Source organism: Diaporthe amygdali, assembly GCF_026229845.1.
Source record: "Diaporthe amygdali strain CAA958 chromosome Unknown NODE_5_length_1802954_cov_64_987939, whole genome shotgun sequence".
In the NCBI taxonomy this organism is placed as follows: Eukaryota; Fungi; Ascomycota; class Sordariomycetes; order Diaporthales; family Diaporthaceae; genus Diaporthe; species Diaporthe amygdali.
This window is the reverse complement of record NW_026517025.1, coordinates 98,011-119,481: the sequence shown is the minus strand read 5'-3', so window position 1 is coordinate 119,481 and position 21,471 is coordinate 98,011. Positions and strand designations below refer to the sequence as shown.

At 53.2% G+C, this 21,471-nt stretch overlaps 8 protein-coding genes across 8 annotated transcripts; 4 read left to right on the top strand and 4 right to left on the bottom strand.

Annotated features, from left to right (window-relative positions):
• Positions 1 to 327: 327 nt before the first annotated feature.
• Positions 328 to 2,495, bottom strand: J7T55_015176 (uncharacterized protein; the record flags this gene model as incomplete). The annotated part of the gene is made up of 10 exons (XM_053139387.1): positions 328 to 499; positions 568 to 673; positions 748 to 861; positions 919 to 1,058; positions 1,116 to 1,245; positions 1,303 to 1,312; positions 1,381 to 1,432; positions 1,489 to 1,917; positions 1,989 to 2,179; positions 2,445 to 2,495. The coding sequence occupies 10 exons, from the start codon at positions 2,493 to 2,495 to the stop codon at positions 328 to 330; spliced, it is 1,395 nt and encodes a 464-aa protein (XP_052996906.1).
• A 964-nt stretch (positions 2,496 to 3,459) lies between these two features.
• On the bottom strand, positions 3,460 to 4,558 carry J7T55_015175 (homocysteine s-methyltransferase; the record flags this gene model as incomplete). The annotated part of the gene is made up of 2 exons (XM_053139386.1): positions 3,460 to 3,609; positions 3,671 to 4,558. The coding sequence occupies 2 exons, from the start codon at positions 4,556 to 4,558 to the stop codon at positions 3,460 to 3,462; spliced, it is 1,038 nt and encodes a 345-aa protein (XP_052996905.1).
• A 786-nt stretch (positions 4,559 to 5,344) lies between these two features.
• Positions 5,345 to 5,677, top strand: J7T55_015174 (uncharacterized protein; the record flags this gene model as incomplete). The annotated part of the gene is made up of 1 exon (XM_053139385.1): positions 5,345 to 5,677. The coding sequence occupies one exon, from the start codon at positions 5,345 to 5,347 to the stop codon at positions 5,675 to 5,677; it is 333 nt and encodes a 110-aa protein (XP_052996904.1).
• Positions 5,678 to 9,293: 3,616 nt separating this feature from the next.
• Positions 9,294 to 11,912, top strand: J7T55_015173 (uncharacterized protein; the record flags this gene model as incomplete). The annotated part of the gene is made up of 5 exons (XM_053139384.1): positions 9,294 to 9,314; positions 9,453 to 9,671; positions 9,863 to 9,885; positions 9,961 to 11,051; positions 11,164 to 11,912. The coding sequence occupies 5 exons, from the start codon at positions 9,294 to 9,296 to the stop codon at positions 11,910 to 11,912; spliced, it is 2,103 nt and encodes a 700-aa protein (XP_052996903.1).
• A 570-nt stretch (positions 11,913 to 12,482) lies between these two features.
• Positions 12,483 to 13,610, bottom strand: J7T55_015172 (uncharacterized protein; the record flags this gene model as incomplete). The annotated part of the gene is made up of 1 exon (XM_053139383.1): positions 12,483 to 13,610. The coding sequence occupies one exon, from the start codon at positions 13,608 to 13,610 to the stop codon at positions 12,483 to 12,485; it is 1,128 nt and encodes a 375-aa protein (XP_052996902.1).
• Positions 13,611 to 14,325: 715 nt separating this feature from the next.
• J7T55_015171 (uncharacterized protein) lies at positions 14,326 to 15,431 on the bottom strand (the record flags this gene model as incomplete). Its single annotated transcript, XM_053139382.1, has 4 exons — positions 14,326 to 14,382; positions 14,526 to 14,630; positions 14,695 to 15,343; positions 15,421 to 15,431. 4 exons carry the CDS (start codon positions 15,429 to 15,431, stop codon positions 14,326 to 14,328), a joined length of 822 nt encoding a protein of 273 aa, XP_052996901.1.
• Positions 15,432 to 17,345: 1,914 nt separating this feature from the next.
• J7T55_015170 (uncharacterized protein) lies at positions 17,346 to 18,467 on the top strand (the record flags this gene model as incomplete). The annotated part of the gene is made up of 4 exons (XM_053139381.1): positions 17,346 to 17,401; positions 17,471 to 17,600; positions 17,675 to 17,759; positions 17,836 to 18,467. The coding sequence occupies 4 exons, from the start codon at positions 17,346 to 17,348 to the stop codon at positions 18,465 to 18,467; spliced, it is 903 nt and encodes a 300-aa protein (XP_052996900.1).
• Positions 18,468 to 19,488: 1,021 nt separating this feature from the next.
• Positions 19,489 to 21,306, top strand: J7T55_015169 (efflux pump antibiotic resistance; the record flags this gene model as incomplete). The annotated part of the gene is made up of 1 exon (XM_053139380.1): positions 19,489 to 21,306. The coding sequence occupies one exon, from the start codon at positions 19,489 to 19,491 to the stop codon at positions 21,304 to 21,306; it is 1,818 nt and encodes a 605-aa protein (XP_052996899.1).
• Between the last annotated feature and the right edge of the window lie 165 nt (positions 21,307 to 21,471).

Here is a 21,471-nt window from a genome sequence, read left to right as displayed (position 1 = left end):
TCAGCTCGAGCTCATGAATCAGCTAGTACGAGGGCCATCGGGACTTCAAAAGTCAGGAGCAATCAAGTCCGGTCTACACGGTGGGTTGTTTGTAAACACCGCTTTGTAGTGAGCATATCATGGGATTTCTGCTACCTATGTGCAGCTCGTCGCATTGGCGAATGGCATTGACCCAAGCTCCACGCCAGTAACTCAAGCCACAAAGCAGTACCTGAACTATTGCGAGTTTCCATGCATGTTGACGCCGTCGCTGTCTCCATGGATTGTAACATGCAACGCGGAAGTACACAAGATAGTTTCAGCATGCTCCAATAAAAGTGCACGCTGCTATCCTCGGTGGCTGCTCGCGCTGGGGTATGGCGCCTCAACCTCCTCGGCATCGGTTTTGAAGACACTGTCCACAGGGTGGATCCGCGAGGTCTGCTCTGCGTCTGTCAAATCGACGACTTTGTCACCAAAAGCTGCCGCGATCTCCTCCAGTGTCTTCCGTCTTGTCTCGCTAGAGTGACAGTTAGCTTTGCTCACATTACGCTTCTTATTACCATTCCAGAGACAGGTGATACTGACGGGAAGTAGAGGTAAGCAACGATTAGGAAGAAGAAGCTGCAGCCGACAAAGACGTAGTAGTAGTTCTCCTTGATATTCGCAAAGGCGCTTGGTCCTGCCTCGGTGACTACAATGTATTGCCGTATGAGTCGGCGGCCTGTATGACCTGGGGATGATTTCCCGCGCAGTGCGGCTACTTACTTCCTACATTCACGATGAAGTGTGAAGCAGCAGCAAGCCCCATAACCTTGCTTCGCAATGCAATTGGCAATATCTCGGCTCCATAGAGCCACGTAGTGCTGTTCAGCATGCCGTCTGCACAATACGTCAGCCTGTGGTCAAGCAAAAGGCGAGTCGGTGGCTGAAACGCACAATACACAACAACAAACAAATATATCCCTAACACGGCGAAGCCTTTCCCAATCCTGTTGTCCGTGTTCTGAAATTGTCTTTGCATTACTGCTGCATATATCTCGACGATGATGATGCCGCTGAGACCTGCAATTATCATCCTACCAACGGTCAGTCGCCCAAGAATCACTGAGCCTTAGGCGTATTCGTATTCTTACTTTCTTCGACCCCATTGGTCAGTCAGGAAAAGCGTCGTAAGAAGGTTTGATGTGAAGGCTATGGTGCCGTATACGCCTGCTAAAGCAAGAATCGAGGTTGTTCCAATACCCAAGGACTTGTATAGGATTGCTAAAGGCGGTGTCAATCAATATGTTTGCCGCAAAATCCTTATGAAGACCTATATACTCTGATAATACTGTGATCAGGACACAAGTCAGCACCTCTTCTTTGTTTCATGAGTGAAATAAGTGTAGTGAAACTGACCTGGATTACGTTAACCCCAGTCAGACTTGTCATTGTCTGGACAGCGATGGACCTGCTCCTTATCAGCATAATGTCAAAATCATTACCGCGACATGTCACAGAACTCACGCTAATGCACGATGCCTGAAGATCTTGAATATTTCCTTGTACGACTTGATCTCTCTCTCCATCTCAAATTCGATCTGAGAGCGCATGAGCAAAAACTCGTCCTGGACCTCGTGAGCCTGGAGATCACGCCGAATCTTGATGAACTCCTGCCGAGCGTCGTCAACCTTTCCGTTTCGGATCAACTGGCGTGGAGAATTTGGCATAAAGGTTGCCAATCCGATAATAAGGATAACTCCCCATGGTATTTGAATGCCGAGCGGTAAACGCCATTGCACAGGTCCATATGGTGCGTAGCCACAAGCCATCCCTACCCAGTTAGACATCATGGTACCAAAGCTGATTCCGCAGCCTGATATACCACCGATAAGGCCGCGCTTTGCAGGCGGTGAAATCTCACTGAGATAGATGGGTACTGTGGCAACAAGTCCTCTACGATTGTTTTCAGCCTAGTCACAGACAGCGTTGCCATGAACACACAGGACTGTCCGGAGCGCACTCACCCGACGGCAAATCCTGCGAGAACGCGCCCAGCCAGGAACATCCCGATATTCACAGATGCGGTCTGGACGACCGTCCCTATGGTTACCACGACGCACATAAACTGCATGAATCGCACTCGGCCGAGCTTGTCAGCGATGGCTGTCTGCGTGAGAGCTCCAACGGCTTCCCCGGCGATGTAAACGGCAACCACCTGTTTCTCATTGTCAACGTAAGTCCAGTTAATACAAGTATCCTGGGAAAGGGTGTGGCATTACCGCGCCAGTCAAGGCATTCGATGGATGGCCCATGTATTCTACCCAGCTTTGATGGGCGATTGCTGCAAGATATGTCAATTCCACGACCCAAAGCTTGCCGATCCGACAGTCTCATCCTTACTCGTCGTTGCTATGCCCGTGTCAAAGCCCTTGGAACGTCAGAGTTCATCCTTTGCGGAGTATTTCACAGGGGTGACGAACAAACAGGAATGTGCCGATGGCGGCAAAAATAGCAATGCCCAAGGTGTACATGTTTATGTTTGCCATCTCCTCGTGTCATGAATTATATATAGTGATAACAGGACACTCAAACAGTATGCAGGCGTTGAAAATGAAGGGGAATTCTCCTGTGGCAGTTTTGCGGGGGGGAGGTGGTGGTCGGGTATCATCCGACATCGCCGTTGGCCAGACTTTGGTCGTGGAGCAGCATCACAACCAGGGGTACAATCGCACCTGCTCTAGTCTCATTTGGAATGGATTGGCACATTGCCGGGCTTCCAGTTTTGGAGAATATCATCGCTCAGACTGTCAGACTGTCAGAACCGCCAGGGAGCCGGCGGATCACCCCCACCTCACTGTCCAACCCTGCGTCTCGTTTCCCCAGTGAGGAGAACGCGGGGAAGCAGGGAGACGGCGAACTGGGTTAGACTACCAGATACCATGCCCATAGCCAACTGTCTAAGCATAACTGACCATCATTGCCCACATGATGTACGAGGTGGGAGCAGACGTTGGTCCCTCGATCACTAAGCAATATTCAACTGTGCTGCAATGCGTGTTCTGTGGAGACTCCGTGAAATGCATGAGTTGATCACCTTGACGTTCTTGTCGTATCTCGATGACATTATTGATGATTTTCCGGGGAAGAACAGAAGGGAAACATCACGAATTCCGTTTTCCACAGTACAAGTTAATAGTAATCGCGTGTATACATCCGCTCTGTGCAAACGTGCGAAAATATCCATCATTCCGCCTCTTTCACTTTCGCTAACACAGAACTTGTCTCCAAAGCAGCAAACCCAGCCCACGGGGGGTGCTGACTGCATACTGATCTTGGCACTGAACAGCCTCTCGGGGTACCAGTAACAGTAGATTGTCTTGTCAGATCGATGGAAACACCCACATGGCTCGTGAAATGGGGGCAGTATCCCATTGTATATTGACGCGCGCCGAATGATACCCACAAGAGCATGGGTATCTAAAATCTTCAGCCTGCTCAGGCTATCTCGCTAGAGTGGACGTAGTCGACGAGTTTCTTAATGTCGTTATGGCTAGCCTTGCAGCATCCTCCAACAAGGATGGTCTGCCACTTCTGGCGCTTGGCGGTGTCGACAACGATCTGCCCCAGATGCTGCTCCCACGGTATCTGTGCCAAATTAGAAACTATGGCTCCACTGTGAGGCGATGAGTGAGGCCGATGCACTTACCCTGTTATCCATCTGGCCAGGAGGAGCTTCCCACTTCTGTGTCGTCGTATTGTAAACCTCTCCATTGGTCCCGTCGGGATACAGCACCAGCGCAGGCCATGCACCAAGTCGTCCTTCTTGGATCATCTTTGAGACTGCATTCTCATACTTTCCGATCAGGCCCCCGAGCTTGTGCATCTTTGTGCAGTTGATACCTATACCCCAAGGCTGAGCTTTGGTAACGTCCTGAGAAAACATGGCACCCACGACCTGCTCGACGCTGCTGCCATCGGGGAACCCATCGCCCTCGCCGGGGAAGACGCACGACAGCCAAAGTGGCTTCGAGGAGAACCTAGCGACGGCTTTCCTGACTGCGGCGATCTCGTCAAGCCTTGGGATGGTTTCGCAGGCAACATATGCGATCTTATCCAGAAGTTGAGCGTCGGCGAAAAGAGATAGTCGCTGGGCCCACCATTCGACCAGCTTTGCCTCGTCATCGTGCTCGGCGTCATAGGCACCGCTGTACTCCTGTCCAGGCACCATGGTGGAGCCATATGGCCCTAGGCTCAAAGCCAGCTTTGCGTCCGCCTTGCCCCTGGCCTGATACGCGATTTCAACGGCGTCCTTGAGGAACCTGGGGATACTAGCCTCGCTGATTCCGTCCGGCCATTGCTCCGTCCTGGTAGCTGCAAATCCAGAGATGGAGACTTGGTAGGTAGCTGTCTCGATCACGTCGACGGGTACCTGGCCGAAATCCCTTTGGCAGGCGAGCAACGTCTTCGGGTCGTCCACGATAGGATGTGAAGACCACAAGGGCGTGGTCTTGTTGGAGAACTTCACGCCATATTTGTCTTCAAGGGACGTTCCGAGACCTCCATCCAAAAACAAAATAGGGGTGGTGGTGGGCATCTCGGTCGGCTAGTGTGCGAAGTTTCGACGACCACTGCGTCTCACGTGCCAAGTCAAAAGTCCGAAGCAGGAATTTTCAGGTCCGCCGGTGGATCGGCCGCCCGCTTCCCGATCGGATGTGGCCTCCGGTCAGGCGCCGGAACGTGTGCACATTTCCGGACGCCTGCGACGAGGGACGACCGGATTGATTATGACAAAAGGATTTAGATTAGGGAATCTTGATCCGGCGTTATCTGTGTATTTTGGATGCCCGATGGCCGAGACAAATGGTCTTTCCGTGGACCAAGGATGCCTAGCGGTCTGCAGTCCTTCGGCCCAGCATGAAGGCACACTAGAGAACCTCAGACGCCTCAGCCTCGAGAAAGCTTACCTCCGGCCACTGGGAGGATGTGACAAAGTGGCTAAGGGACTATGTTTGGCGGTAACGAGCCGGGGTCCGAATCCTGCGAGAGCAGATCTGACTGTCGCCAATGATGACTCTCTCGGATGACGACACGTCAATCCTTCTGGCGCAGCGGGCTTTGTCTGCTGTCATACACAGACACGTGGTACTCCACTTGAGACCGATCCTGGACCCACGAGCGCCAGGCAGTGAGCTGAGGTCTCTACAGAATGTTGCACAAATAATGAATACCTCACTCCGTCCTGTTGTACGATTTCGTTGCCAACGTCACCTCTTTGTACGTAGGGAGCGACTGCCGACTTCAGCTGTCAATAACCTGAGCGACTCCTTTTTGTTCTGATAAGGGACAATCATAGCCACAGACCTTCTATAGCACCTTCGATATGCAGCTCACGACATCAAATTGTTCAGGCCGACGTCTTGCGGTTCTGCTTCTTGTCTTTCTCCAGTCTGCCAGCGGCCTCGCTTTGCCAACCTCGACACAACCATCATCACAATGGCCCAGTCTAATTGAAACAGTGCGCTTTCTTGTTTCTCGATGGCTGAATGAGACGACCGCCATAATTGTCATCGGGGTCATCGTGGGGCTGTCAGCCGCCTCGTTTGCTGTCTATGGATTCGACTGGAAGGACTACGAGGGAGCGCCCCCGGATCGGCTCGTAGACGATGGGGAACAGCACGGGTGCCAGAGGCCGACGAAGCCTACTGACGTGTGACCCGACCTATGATGAGATCAATCTCGCTCAACTAGACATTATACATTCGTTGTTCCTTGTTCTGCCGCACCTGGGGAGACGCCGACATCGTCACTTTCACAGCCATCTGCGAGCCCTCAGAACCTTGCAACTCTCTCATCAACACACTCGCTCGAGAGAACCACTCGGTTCGCGCCTTGAAAAGGCATTGCCCTGCGTGGCATTTTATGACCGGGGTTGGAGATAGAAGCCCAGCGTGAACGAGCGAGATGGCCAAGCCCGTGTCGCTTTGGCGGCCGAGCGTCGATGATGAGGAAGCCGGAGTCTACCAGAAGTGCTCGAGGTAGAAATCCAGAAAGCACAGAAACATCGGAATCAGAGGACTATGCATCCAATCGTTCACCCAACAGATCAAGGCTGCATCAGACAGCCAGCCCATGGAAGGAGAAGGGCAGCATGCAATGGACAAATGACGTCCAGCGGGAGCTGAGCCGGCGGGAGCCCGACCAGAAGACTTGTGAAGTGTTGTTAAACACCGGCCTGCCAGTTAAGCCTCGCGTTGACCACAAAAAGTTGAAAGAGTCATGACAAGAGGTGGGGACGAACGATCCGCGATTACTCCCACCTGTCTTGTGCCAGGATGGCTGCTTCGCTCACATGCATTCTTGAACCTAGCTTAAGAACAGGCATGTCGGGCAACATGGATATTGTGGATCGAATCACATCCGTCCCACTGCCTCCGGCCCTTGTTCATGCTGAACGACCGAGAAATGAATTCATCGGCCCTCCTCTATCTCCATGATGCCTTTCATGCATTGGAGAAAGTTGACATGCAACGACGATCACTGTCTTTTTTGGACTCGCGTTGGGAGTTTGGTGCGAGTGGGTGGTGAGGCGTCAATATCATTTCTAGCTAGGCACTCTAGGGCTAACATCGAATCAAAACCTACCCACCATCTGGATGTTGTCCAGGATTGTTTCCGTGAAACGTTGAAGATTTCATCAGCAGGACTTTTCTCAAAAAGGAACATTCCTCCTCCACCATTTGTATGTCCGAATTGCCAACCGAAAGGTAGGGTATGCGAAGTGCTTGGCTTATTAGCAGCGCCACACCACCTGTAAGGACACACGTGTGATCTCTGCGAGTCTTTCGGCTCAGGCGACACGTCCATCCAGACACACCGCGGGAATGGATTCCACGTGCATAAAGGGTAAAGTATGCTCTAGGAAAATAGATTGTTGATGTGCAGAGAACGCTTGGCGATGAAATATACGATATGTGACAGTCGCTGGTGTCAGCCTCGGTCTTTTCAGCCTCGACAAAAATTTCCTCTTGTGTTTCCCATGATAGATTCTACAGATACGTGGTTCAGAAGCATAACGACTCATGAGGCTACTTCTGTTTGTAAACCTTCGCCAAGCCGATCGGGTCGACCATCCGCAGTAATAGCCCAATGCGCATGTTTGCCATCTCGTCGGGTACCTACGGCGTAGCCAACGAGCCCTGCTTGTGAGACAGAGGGCTTGTGATCCTCGTAGGCTTGCACGTTCTTTATGCTACAATTCCAAGCGTTCCGGAGCGCAGCCCACCCTTGGAGCGCCAATTTTCCACCCAGCACTTGTCCCCGAAGCTAGCAGGCACTTAGGCTAATCTCGGAAAACGTTGTCACCTTGTTCGCAGAATCATGCCATCCACTCATGAGTGACTGCTGCAACCCCGCGGGCCGCCAGCGAGGTTTAGAAGCTGGGGCGGAACACATTCCACCGCCCGGGTAGATACAGTACAGTCGGTGCATACGACCCTGCAGTGTCTTCAGCTCAGCGGTCGTTACAAGTTTAACGGCCGATCGCGCGTGCAAGCTCGAATGGACGGCGACGAGCTCTTGGATTAGCCCGTGCCACCTTCGGCATGCGAGGAACCCTTGGGCGCCTTGACATCTGGTGCAGCCCTGGTCACCAAAACCGTTGTACTGGTATACGCGGGAGCCAGTGGTGGGTGCCTGACTGATTCATGGCAAATCCGCCAGCAGGTTTTGTCGAAGATTGACACCAGCGAAGATATAATGACGCCTGTTTCACCACCGCACGCCACCCGGCGGGACCCTTGCAACCGGATGGCTGCTTCCTAGGTTGCGAGTAGATACAGATGTGCTGAGCACTATCAGCCAATACGATGACGCGTATATGCTATTGGGCCCCCTTTCGACCTCTTCGCACATGGATTGGCCGTCCAATCGGGCTACACGTGTTGAGCCATTGCGGACGTCTAAGGCCTGTCTTGAGCTAGCCATTCTACCATGGCCGACCATGCTAATATATTCCGACGCAATGCAACCGCCTGGACGAACGTTGAGATGCTTCGTCACAGAAACTGGTAGCGCCTGTGGCTGTCCGTCACACATTGCTGGTTTTGGGCTCATGCTGTCCAGGAACGTGTGCATTGCGTCTTAGACTTCGTCTGAACCATGCCATCATGACTCAGGCACGTGTTGCTGGGGGTGATCCCAGGCGTTTACATATGTTTCTATACTTCTTCCATGTAGATCTACCCACCATCGGGCTTTGGAAGCACGACTGCAGGGTAGGTACGTGCGATCAGTGTCAATGAATGCAAGCAAGCGATATGTGGCCGGCGGGCTTTTGATACGCCAAGCACGGCTTGTATTCTCAACATGCTTCAGTAGAATGTGCCCGGGGATTTGAGGACATGATGTGAGCCTTTACCGGGGCCGGCGGCGTGATGGCCCTCTAACCCACGGGCTTTGATACTGACCGAATCACACCGACATAGCATATTTGTCAGACTTCCAACCTTCATTATCAGATCCAAATCCGGGCTTACAGCTTCCCCGTGCACATGGCACACCACCACGACGAGTAGCAAGCGACAAAAGCGACACAAGCGTCGGGTGATGGTGTTGATCTGCCAAGAAGTGTAAGGCTCCATCACGCCCACGAGTCAGTACCATGCATGCACAGAATGCAGCTTACTCTGCTTCTAGAACGTGGGAATCTCGATGAAGCAAGCTGTGCTCCGCATTTTTGTCGCGGAACTATCGCGAATTATCAGCCTTCCAGACTGATACTCTCTTTGGTGGTTGGCCTGCCTCATTGGGAGACATGGTACGACTTTTGGCCCAGGCCGGCCTATCGCGCGATGGCCGAACGTGGGAGTAAACCTTGTTTTGCCCTCGTCCTGGTACCCCAAGACCTCGGTCCCCTTGGCTGGTAAACAAAGTATCTAGCCCCGGCAAGCCATGGCTGCTGGCTCCCCCCTCCCGCTACTCGCCTGCGCTCCAACAAGCAGATCCTGGCACTTGTCAGAGAAACACGCTGCGCGTACCGAGAAACTCTAAAGTCTGACATGCCAATCTGCCCATTCTGCCGAGCATCCCCAGATTGCCTTGCCCCCCCGCCCCTGTTTCCGGCTAGCTATTCTCCACAATTTCGTCCCTCCCACTCTGGCGACTATGCAACCGCCCGCGCGAGAGGTCGTCGCCGCAGTCTGTTTCCGCCTGATTCGACTCTACTCGACCCAGCAAAAGCTGACACAAGGTGAATCTCCGGTGTACCTAGTACAGTTCGGCTCATGGCCAAGAGATCCTGGCAGGAAGTAAACGACTCCCTGTCGCAGGACATGGCCAGCCCTCCTGTTACGGTAAGCAGCCCCCCTGGCCCCATTCCCTTTTCAGACACTGGACCCTCTTTGCCATCCATATCTGGTAACTCCTTCGCAAGCCATGTACCATTTGTGGTGTTGCCAGGTGATGCTGACCCAAGGGCTACAACGATCTAGAGCAGGCGCCGCGGCTATGATCTGCCGCCAGGTTCCTCGGCTGGCCTGTCCCAGGCCGGGGACACTCCCAGGCGAACCAGTCACCCGTCCCCCTTCCAGTCCGTTTCCACACCACGAGGCGATGTGCCGCCCTTCCAGCAGCCTCAGCGGCACCCGTCCCTGACCTCTGTGGAGATATCGCGCAAAGTAAAGGCCTGTGCAGCATGTCGTAAGCAAAAAGTAAGGGAGTCTCCCTTCCTCAATATCGTTAAAAGTCCTGCTCGGAATCCCTTGCCGCCGAAACCTTCCACGGGATTCACAGTATGCCTAACCTCACTATGTAGATAAGATGTCATATGGAGGATGGGAAGCCTCCATGTGTAAGATGCAAACAAAGAAATCTCTCGTGCGTTCTCAACAAGAGTTTACAGATGCTCATGGATGAAAGGTCCCAGTGAGTCTTTTTCTCTTTTTTTTTTTTTTACTGCCCCCTCCCTGACTGTCACTGGACGTCTGACGATTGTCACAGGTGGCATCAAGACATTGTTGGTGACCTTGAGCTCATATACTCCGGCGTCCAAGAGCTTCGAGAGCGGTCCGCTCTTCCACCACTTGCTGGACTGCGAAGCTCCTCTGATCGGCCAGGACCAGATACCATGGATCCAGGCGGACAAGACCAGCAAGAGGACAGCGGCGGCGTGTCGCCTGGAGATAACAACTCGCCCTCGATGATGAACATGCTGGATGAAGGCCTGACCGACGTCACAACGCAGCAAGCGGGCTTCTTTCCACCCTCCATCTCGCAACTGAACCCACGAACCAGCCATCCGCCCCTCCGCTCCCATGACTCGGGTGAGGACGCCCAGAGTCTCCACTCTGGGGTTGGATCCATACGGGACTTCATTGCCGTTGGGCAGATCTCCCTAGCGGACGCACAGCGGCTGTTTGATCTGTACATGGAGCAGCTGGACTACTTCGTATACAAGATTGGTGGCCGCTGGCGGACACTCGATGCCCTGAGGGCGCGGAGTCCCATCTTGACCGCGAGCATCTTGACCGTCGCCGCCCTGCATGATGCTGCGTCGAATCACATTTATCCGATCTGCAACAGAGAATTGCGACGCCTGATATCGGCAAGTATTTTTGATAGAAGAGTTAACCGGGATCACCTCCGAGCCCTCTGCGTAGCCTCGTACTGGCTGAGTGATGTCAGCTGGACCCTGTCTGGAATGGCGATCCGCAGGGCTACCGAGATCAACCTCAGTGGCAACTATCAGAGAGTGCTCGCAGAGGGCAGTGAGGACGCGGCTGATTGCCTAAGGCTGTGGTATAATCTTTTCATCTGCGACAAGAATCTCTCCACTCTTTATAGTAGGCAGAGCCTCGTGTGTGAGGACGCCAGTATACAGGGCTGGGAGGAATTTCTCAAGACCCCACTATCCACGGATGACGACAAGAGACTAATGAGCCAGGTCTCGTTACATCTCATTCTGACAAGTGTCCACGAGCTGTTTGGTCCCGACAATGGAGTCTCGATTCCGCCGGCCTTTTCAACACAGATTGCACATTATAGCCGCCAGCTTGACCACTGGGTTGGTGTGTGGTCGACGGCACTGAAAAGTGAGTATTTGTTTTCTTTTCGTATATGCCTCAATAGTGTTTAGCCGATAAAAGCTACGGTGCAGGACGGTCCCATGATCTCTCGCTGCGAGCTAACTGTCGCTGGTTACAGGCTGCTCCTCGACGATTGGCGACTTTCCAGCCAAAAATGCCCTTATTTACTACCAATTTTCGAAACTCTACCTCTTCAGCCACGTCTTTCGTGGGCTCGCAAACAAGGACCCCATTCCTGTCCCGCTCCGGGAGGCTGCCTCGGGTGCCATCGCCGCCGCGACCAACATAATTGAGCTTGTGCTCCAGGAACCAGACATTGCCGCTAGCCTCCGAGGAATGCCCACCTATGTACACGCAATGGTGTGCTTCGCTTGTGTGTTTCTCCTGAAGCTGGCTGCCAAGCGGCAGGACGGGCTGGTCGAGGCTGGCTTCGTGAGTGACTTGGCAAGCAGGCTGGTTTCGCAATTTAGATCTATTCAGGCCGGCAAATGGCACCTTGCGCATTTAATGGCGGATGGGCTGGAGAAGTCGGCTACTTCGCTACTCGGGTCGAGCGCTGGAGAAGGGCTCGAATCCAGCACAGGGAGCGCCCTGGGCAAGGGAGGTTCTGGCGGCATCATGGGGGACCCAGGCCTGGAAGACGCTTCGAGCATGTCCTTTGGGTTATATTCCGACCCGAATGCCTCGCCCTTCCAGGGCTCTCTTCCTTCGGGGTATGGAGGCGTGGGAGGCTCTGGTCCTGGCAACGGGATGCAGTCAATGCACAATCCCATCCAAAGCCCAGATCTGACCTTTGGGCCCCAGAGCTTCTTCGAGTTCAGTGCGGCACCACCGGGTCCAGGAAACGATCCCTTCGGCTTCCCTTGAAGCAGTGAATACCATGCTCTTTCAATTGATGGAGCCCATCGCCCCCTCTCTCAAGGCTTCCAGGCCTTTCCTGCGGGAAGCGATGTGACTTGCAAAAAGTATTTTTGGTTAGGAGCTTTCAACTCAATTCGGGAGACTCCAACAGGTTCATACGTTCATGAGCTCATTAATTGATGACCAGGGCCTTATCTCATCTAGGACCGTGGGTTTGTTTGTCTTGCGACCATCTATCCCATCTGTCAAAAAAGTTACAGCCCAGCACTTGATTCACCCAGCTTTCATGACGCCCAGCCCTGACATTTCTGGCGAGCAACATCGAAATACCCTAACTGTCTGATCAGCTTAGTCAGGGATGGACACTGTGTCATACAGACAATCGATCAGAATGTTTTTGCGCTGTGCTCGCTAGGAGCTGCACGTGTGTTTGTCCGTTTCAGCTCGAGTGCCCAACTATGCCTCGGCTTTCGAGACCGTGCTACACCTTTGATCCAAGCTGTCGCTGATCGACAGATCGCCGGTGAGCCTTAGACAAGCCTTGAGCCTTTCAATCTGCCGGAGTGCCCCAGCTTTTCATGCCGGCTTGGCTTGGCTGGAACAACGTCCGGCATCTGTAGACGCACCAAAAGTAATGCTGATGGTCGAGCCTTGAAAGTCAACTTGGGAGACATCAATCTTTTCATCGGCAGATGGCGCATTGGCAAGCAACTGAGCAAGATCACCAAACGGCTGCCGAGCCCGTGAGGCCTGTGCAAAGTCGGTGATGGGTCTCGCAGAAGCGCCAAGAAGAAGGTTGTGGTCGCCCATATCGAGCTCATCGTCTTGCCAATCCTCCTGGTAAATGAATGACCCGTTCTCTGATGAGTGGTCGTCGTCGTTATTCCTCAGGTCATAGCCTTCCTCGTCTTCGTCTATTTCCATCCCCCGGTCCGTAATTTCGTGCGAGTCCAAGCCGTCATTCTCATCGCCATCCCATTCGGTGAACTTCTTTGGCACAGGTTCAGCCCAAGGCTTATGTGCAAGCTCATGCACTCTGGCTAGTCTCTTCGCAAACGGTGACTTGGGCATCATCTGCTCGACTGATTGATGCAGTGTGACAGCAGTCTTAGACCCCTGTCCAGCAGCGGCCCTTGCTCTCCTCTTGGCTATGCTCTTGTTTCGCTTTCGTATGAAGCGAGAGTGGGCAATGTCCAGTGATTCCATCAGTTCCTTGACTATTCCAGATGGCAGGTCATCGGGTAGACTGGAGGCGCTGATGATCTGCTCCCAGCAACACGCACGCAGAGGTGGGTTGAATCTGTCGTGGCAGGGCGGCCGCGGATCAGGAGGCGTGCCGCATTGTACCTGCAACTCTGACACAGGAAGCCGAAAATGTCGTTCGACATGGTCAAGGAAGTCCATGAGCACGGGTGTTACGTCGCGGACGTCTGGGGTGTCTTTCTGCAAGGCTTGACATAGCTTCTGGGCCTTTTCGGGCGTCGAGACCCACATGGGGCAACTGGTACGCACAAGACCGGAGCGGGGTATCAAAGCGTCGAGGCGTTCCAAAGGGTCGATGGGAAGATTCCGCAGGCCCTTTAAAACCTGGTTGATGCGTTTCTGATACACTCGCCTGCTACTCCCGACTTTGCGGTGAGCACGAACAGAGAGGCCAGCATTGTTGTTGTTTGGATGTGGCTTGCCCTTTTTAACGCGACCCATGGTGGCTCATATGTAGGTGAGGGCTGCGCGAATGAACTTGTGGTGGTGGCATTCGAAGGAGGTGTAGACACATGTACTTGCGCGTGTTGTTGGGGGTGGATGGATATCTTGGCAATTGGAACGTGCGAAGTCAACAACAAACGAGCGTGGAGCCGACCCCGCCAAGGATGTTCACACCCCAGTCAGCAGCAACAGACCCACCAATGACAGTGAATATCCAAGGTCGACGGCGCCAGCGGATCCACTGTTGATTAGTAGATAAAGTGAATGAACCGCATGGTCGAGGGTAATCACGTTGTGCTTTCATTCATAAAAGTCTGAAGTCGTTTGCAGGCGAAGACTCAAGTTTTTGATGTTTGCCACATGATTGCATACATTGCCAGCTGGCAGGTCAAATAGGAAGAACTGAAGCACGCATTCACCAGGGACCAGGTTAAACAAGGTGAAGGGAACTTTTGAACATCTGCTGTGATTTGGAAGCCCTCAAGATGAACCAAGCATTCACAAAGAACTGATATTATCGACAGGGCGCCACCTCGCGTGCTACTGACTATTTATTTTTCTTTATTGGAACAATGCCCGGCCCATGATCAGGTCGGCTATGGTCCTCATCTATAGTAGCCATCCCAACTTCAAGACCGCAGATACTCCTTCACCTTCTTCCCCCATCGGAGCGCGCCCTTGTACTGCCACATCCCAGGAGCATTGCCCTTCACTAGACCGTCGATAGCTTCCGCGAGCTGTGGCCCAAGTCCTTCTGATCTGACTTCTTCTATAGTGTAAAGGTGAGTGTGGAACGAGAACAGAATGGCCCTTGTCTTCGGGAGCCGGCTTAACGTCTGCAGCTCACACCGTACCCGTGCCTGCACGCCGTCAGAAAATCATTTATGGTAGTAACAGAGGTGGAAGACTGACCTTGCTTATATCGATGTCTTCATCTGCAATTATGTGCTCTAGGTCTTCCTCAAGGACGTGGTTGCTTTTACAATTGAAGAGGATGGGAGAATCTACAATAGACCACTGCCATCAAGAGGGAGTCAGTAGGCATGCAAATAACTTGGTGCAGCAGGGCACAGTCACCTACATTCACACGCTTCACATTCTTGCCAACTTCCAGCTTACTGAAGTACCTCTCCATGCTCGGACCGATCTTGTCGTAGCTCGGCACAGGCTCGTGGATCTCGACGAGCAGCTTATCCAGCTTTTGTGACGGGTCGAACCCAGAACAATAGCAGCAGACATACGCAACGCTGCGATGGCCCTGTTCAGTCCCATGCAGCAGGAAGATATCGTCCTCGACTGTCTCTCCGAGCCTCCTGAGTGCCTCGACCGAGTCACTTGGTGGCAAGGATGGGAATGAAGCTCCTGTCACCTTGTTCTGAAATGTCTTGCCGTCTTCAGAGATTGAGAACATTGTAGGGAACCTCTGTGGTAGGTAGTCTGCTAGGAGGAACGAGTAAAGCTCTTCGACGGCTGCCTTTCCCTGTGGAATGGCTCCTACAACGATAGCTGGGTTCTGAGATATCAGCTGCCGTCGTTCCAGGACGCGATCCTGGTAGTTGTGGTCCATAACAATCAAGTCTGCGGGCGTCGAGGTCTGAACGGCCATGGTGATGTGGTATATTGGCTTAAAAGGGCGAAAGTTCAGAGGTTTCTTCGCAGTCCAATCGAAGGACGTCAGAGGCTCAACGGAGCTCATGGGACACGCTGCTAGCATATCCTTTTCAGCCGAGCTTGGAACATGGCGGTGCTGGGCGAGTGTTAGTGAGGATGCAAATGTCGATGCGTCACACAATTTCTCAGCACTCACGTATCTTCCATGGCTCCGGGTCCTGTATCCCAAAACAGCCAACGCAGCAACAGCCAGGGCCACAATGCCCCATACCACTAGTGGGAATGGCATCTCGCTCATATATTAAATTCGTGCTCAACAAAACACAGGAACCACACGATGCCAGCGGAATAACTCACAGCCAACAGAATAAGAGAATGTCAAAGCTAAATAAACAACGTTTGGGTTGGCAGAGTGAAAAGATACCACCGGAGAAAGTTCGCTCTTGACGTGAAAAGGCCCCGTTGCCGGAGATATGCGACCTAGACGTGAACTAAAGGTACACCCGGGCCGGCTCCATCGTCGTCGTCTCAGGGTGTGGGGAAGACGAGAGATTGCCGAGAACAGCTTGACTGAGCCGGGTCCTATCCGAGATCGGTTTCTCCACATAGCTTATTTCGACGACACTTGTCCCACTCAGCCTGGTGCCATCCACTTTTGATGGGGTAGACATGCAATCTAAACATCCGCGATGTCATAGGACCAGCAGCGTGTCCGCCTGATTGGGGACTCGATCACACAGTCACGATGTCCGCCGCGGAGCTGGAGGGCTTAGAGACGTGGCGGGCGGGTCTCGACTCGCTTGTCCAGGGATCTGCGGCGAGCATTCTTGCTCATCAACACGCCAAGAGCTGGGCGCTTTACTGACTCTGGCAGGTCTTGCCGGCAAGCTTGCTGCACAGCCAAGGGAGACCGTGGCTAGGTCATTAGGACTCAGGTGCAAACACGCTAGAGACTGTGCCCAATCGTACTGACATGTCGCAAATCGTGAGGCTCCTACATGGCGTAGAGGTAAGGTACCTAGATAGAGATGTTTTAATGAGCGAGAGGTCGGACTGATATTCGTGATCGGGCTGAATTCAGCGTCTTGTTTGTTATTGACGAGCGACTCATGTAGACAAGAGCGGCAGTCGGACAAGTGCTTTCTGGCTGTTGTCGGCACACCCACACGATTGCTACGCAGGGACCTACGAATCTTGCCGGTGATGCCGCCTCATGCGTCGCTGTCGATACAACTTATGCAGGAGGTCCGCACTTCCCGATGGATCCTAGGTAGTAGATGATAGCTGACCCAAGATTCCAGGTAAGCAGTCAGAATACAAGCAATGCCCTCTGCCTGCCGGGTTGACGCAGAAGCCATCTGTTGATATCTCGCCGTAGTCGTGGCTTTCGGGCTATAGATAGAATGTATAGGCCTGCTCGTTTGCAACGACGCAGGAGGGGGTGGAAAACAATAGTCTGAAGACCAAATTAGACCCGCATCGCTGCACTCAGCTCGTGACCTACCCGAGATGTGCGTGAAGCGGATTGTTTGGGAAACCGCTCACGGACGACTCCCTGACATTTATCGTATATACGAAGGTAAGTATGATGGGCGAGCTGTCGTCACTCGAGCGCGGAAAGGACGAAGCAAGCCCTACAAAATCTTGTTTTTGTCTTCATTCTGGACCAGGTTCACACCTATACGGATGCAGAGAGAGGGAAAGAGAAAGACAAACGAGGCTGCCGAAGTCTAAATCGATAGGCTCTCTATGCTCTCTGGACAGGAAATATTCTGCCGCGACTACCTTGTGCTGGCCTTGCACCGGTTCCCTGCCCACAGTAACGACTCCTGGACTTTCCAAAGTAAGGCGCGGCCAGCAGGACTTCACCGCATCTAGAATATTGACCTTCGAAGTTCCTAGTCCTGCCGAGGTCCTTGTATCGTCCTGCTTCGCATTATAATTTGGACAACTTTTGATCCACCATTCCACTACCATATCCATAGGCGGGCAACCCAAATACTCCCAAGCGGCCGTCTCGTGGTCCACCAATATCTTCCCAACCAATTTGATCACAGTCGTATTATCTCAGAATACAGCCCTTCCTGGTGGGCCGCAACCCCAGCCCTGAGAATAGTAGCGATGGATCCTCCTGGCCAGCTTGATCTGAATGCGGCTGCTTCAACGGACTTCTTTGAGTGGGTGTGCACTTCCAATATCCCGTACGCGCCGTCAGTCTCTTGAAGCCGCTCACACCTTTTACGCAGACGTCTTGAGCCTAACCTCAAATCCGACATTGTCATCACTTGTGGTGAAAAGTCGTGGAATGTCCACCGGTGCATTATCGGCCTGCGAAGCAAATGGTTTGAGAAAGCCCTTGCAGTCAAGTCTGGGCTGGTGCGCAATCTGTGCTATGATCCTCAACAGAACATGTGCTTGAGCCCGTCTCCGCTAACACTTCACAAACGTAGGGACCTATCCCAGAGACTATGAACGTTTCGAATTTCGATCCTCAGAGTATTGAGTGGATGTTAAAAGCCACGTACCTCGGCAATAGTTGGTGCTCCCACCCGTATTCATCGCGTACACGGCGTCGGTCGAGGTGGGCATCCGCTGATGCAATTTTCCCCAGCGTCCTTTCTCGAAGGGCAGCTTCGAGATGACAAGAAGGTCCACGCAATCTGTGTGTTGCTATACATACTGGGCGACTACTTCGAAATCACGTCGCTGACCATGAACGCGTGCGAGCTCTTGAATACCCACCATGTCCGCAAGGCAGTCGCTTTTCAGCGAATGTACTTCCGCAGACAACTCGTAAGAGCTGGGATAGCCGACTTGGCTGCTGAATTCTACAGCGAAGAGTTTTTCAGCCAGGCCAAGATCGCATATACGTATGGATCGCCAAGATTTAACAAGCTGCGATCCTGCTTCATTCTGTTCTTTCGGCTGACTCGGTTCCTGCCTCTGCTGGACGATTCCCTCCATAACAGACTCCAAGCTGTCCCGAGATTTGCTGCGGACGTGCTGCGACAAATGACCACGAAGTCATGTGGCCCAATGATCCCTCACATTCTCCCAGACAAGTGCTTCAGTTGCAACGAAAGGGTCCTCACTGGCAGAAAAGAGAACCTCTTCACGACAACCTCGTTTCACTGCGGCCATGAAGGGGTGGCGTGCGGCGGCAGTGGATTTTGCGTCAACTGCGACCAGCTATGGACCGACGCGCAAACCTTCCAGGCCATGATGAGGGGAAATATCTTCTAAAGATACACAAGTCCGGGCGCGGTTGTTGATGAGGGGGGGACCTGCACGGATAGTAGCCTCATACACTTCACAAGGACCTTTTTGTGCGTTCCAGCAGGTATCTTTCTGGGTTGCATCGCTTTCTTTCTCTCGATATTTGCTTTAGAGGCTTGATGAGGGTGAATTGGTTATTGGGATTGCACAAACGCGTTCTCGGCCGGGACGGGCATCGGGCAGTCCTAATGCCCGGGGCCGAGCCACATGGCTTATATGGAATAATACTGTCGTCTGCCGGATTGAACGACTGCAGTGCCCCCGAAACTCATTGTGACTCATTTTGACAGGCCACATTTATTACGTGCATTGCATGTCAGAGTAGGGGTTCGGATCCTTGCTTCAATCAGTTCAGGGCAGATTGTGAGGGTCTTACTTAATGCCAAGTTGATGGCTTCCAGTGCTTACTTTTTGCAGGCTCCAAAGGGTCTGTCTCATCTCGGACACAGACTGTATGTTCGCCTGATGGCTCACCCCATGTCGGCCCCTAATCTGTCCGAGCCCGATTCCCGCCGTTGCACAGGTGCAAAATCTTGCCGAGTCGCAAAATCCTGCCGACTCCCTTCCGCGCCAGGCTGTTTACGGCCTTGCCGACTTCTGAGGCTGATGCTAGCCACCCCCAATACCGACCCGCTTCCTCTGCTGCAAGCCGGGGCCATCTTAGACCCCGGCATCAAGGGGGCCTAAGGGCGGATAGTTGTTCGCAAGAAGCCGTGTCGCCAATTCCGACGACTTGGCGCCCGGTGACATTTAATGACTTCAATGATGACTCCACGCCGTGAAGTGATGTTGACAATTATAGATATTAGAATCCCTTGCTCGGGCGGCATTTCTCATAAAAGCGGCTGGCCTTCAATGTTTGCATTCTTGATGTACAAGTGATAAAAACCACCTACGAACAAGCAAGCCACTACTGTCTCAGACATACATTCCATCACACAGTCAACGTCAAATTTGAAAATTGTTCATTCCCACAAAGCCAAACAATATGGTACAAGAGGCACAGTCCTCGCTTGGCGCTATACCTCGGAAATCCTCTGTCTCTAGCATGAATAGCGCCGACATGGAGAAGACACAGGCACAATCCTCACAACCAGAGCCATCTGTAGACGCAAACCACGATGTCGATATCAACGTCAAGGAGAAGGAGGACGCCCCAAAGCCACAGGAGGCCCCCGCCCTTGACCTGATACACACGTTGTCAAGAGTGGCCACAGCAGCGTCGGAATTGCGACACACAGAAACCCGCCAGGATGGGTCAGAATATCCCAGCGGCGTCAAGCTGATCCTGATCACCATCGCCTTATGCCTCGCCGTCTTCCTGATGGCCCTGGACAACTCCATCATCGCCACGGCGATCCCCAAGATAACAGACCAGTTCCACAGCCTGGACGCCGTTGGCTGGTACGGGTCGGCATACCTCCTCACCACCGCAGCCCTCCAGCTCCTCTTCGGCAAGTTCTACTCGTACCTAAACATCAAATGGGTCTTCTTGTGCGCCATTGGCCTCTTTGAACTGGGCTCTCTGATCTGCGGTGTTGCGCCCAACAGCACGGCTCTTATCATCGGCCGCGCCATCGCCGGAGCTGGCTCGGCAGGGATCCTGTCAGGGGCATTGATTATTCTGGCTTTTACTGTGCCCCTTCGTCAGCGCCCGGCATACTCTGGCGGTATCACATCCATGTACGGCATTGCCTCGGTCGCCGGTCCCTTGCTGGGAGGAGCTTTTACCGACAAGGCTACATGGCGATGGTGTTTCTATATCAATCTTCCCATTGGCGCCATCACCGTCCTGGTCGTGATATTCTTCTTCCAACCTCCAAAGGGCGCATTGACATCAGCCACTGCCGCGAATAACAAGACCTGGCGAGAGATTCTGAACGAGTTCGACCCCGTCGGCACCGTTATTTTCATGCCCGCGATCGTCTGCCTGCTCCTCGCCTTGCAGTGGGGCGGCACCACATATGCCTGGAACTCGGGGCGCATCATCGCCCTGTTTGTCGTCTTCGGAGTGCTCATCATCGCCTTCCTCTTTGTTCAGTGGAGACAACAAGACAACGCTACCGTCCCGCCCCGGGTCATCAAGATGCGGACTGTCTGGTCGGGCGCCGCGTTCGCCGCTGCCACGGGCGCGGCCTTCTTTTCGGGCATCTACTTCCTGCCTCTCTGGTTCCAGGCGGTGAAGGGCTCGAGCGCCGTCAACAGCGGTATAATGAACCTTCCCATGCTCATCTCGGTCGTTCTGTTTAGTCTAACGGCCGGTGTCATTGTGTCTGTGGTGGGGTACTATACCCCCTTCATGCTTTTGAGCACGGTGCTCATGAGTGTTGGGTACGGGCTCATCTCGACCTTCCAGCCCAACACCGGCGCGGGCGTTTGGATCGGCTACCAGATCCTCGCCGGTGCAGGCGTTGGCTTCGGTATGCAGCAGCCCCTGATGGCCGTCCAGGCCGTCCTCAGCGACAAGGACCTCCCCACCGGCACCGCGGTGGTGGTATTCACGCAGACACTGGGAGGCAGTCTGTTCGTCTCCGTGTCGCAAAATGTCTTTAGCAATAAGCTTGTCGAGTACGTCAGGGACTACGCCCCGGGCCTTGATCCTTCCACGGTCCTTTCTGCCGGCGCGACGGCTATCCAGAAGACCATACCAGCCGAGTTCCTGGATGGTGTGACGCTCGCCTATAACGATGCACTGATGCAGACCTTTTTGGTCAGTGCTGCGCTCGCGGCGACGACGATTGTGGGGAGTGGTTTCATGGAGTGGAGGAGCGTGAAAGGAAAGAAAATGGACATGGCGATGGCATGAATGCTAGGTACAGAACGGAAGGGGTATTATGAACACTAACAGATGGAAGTCAGAATTTCGACCATCCGTAATTATCCAGTATGAAGCAACGCATTATGAGCATACCAATGAGGACTACATTAATAGAAACTTCCATTTTGTGTATCCCAATGAGGTATCCCCGTT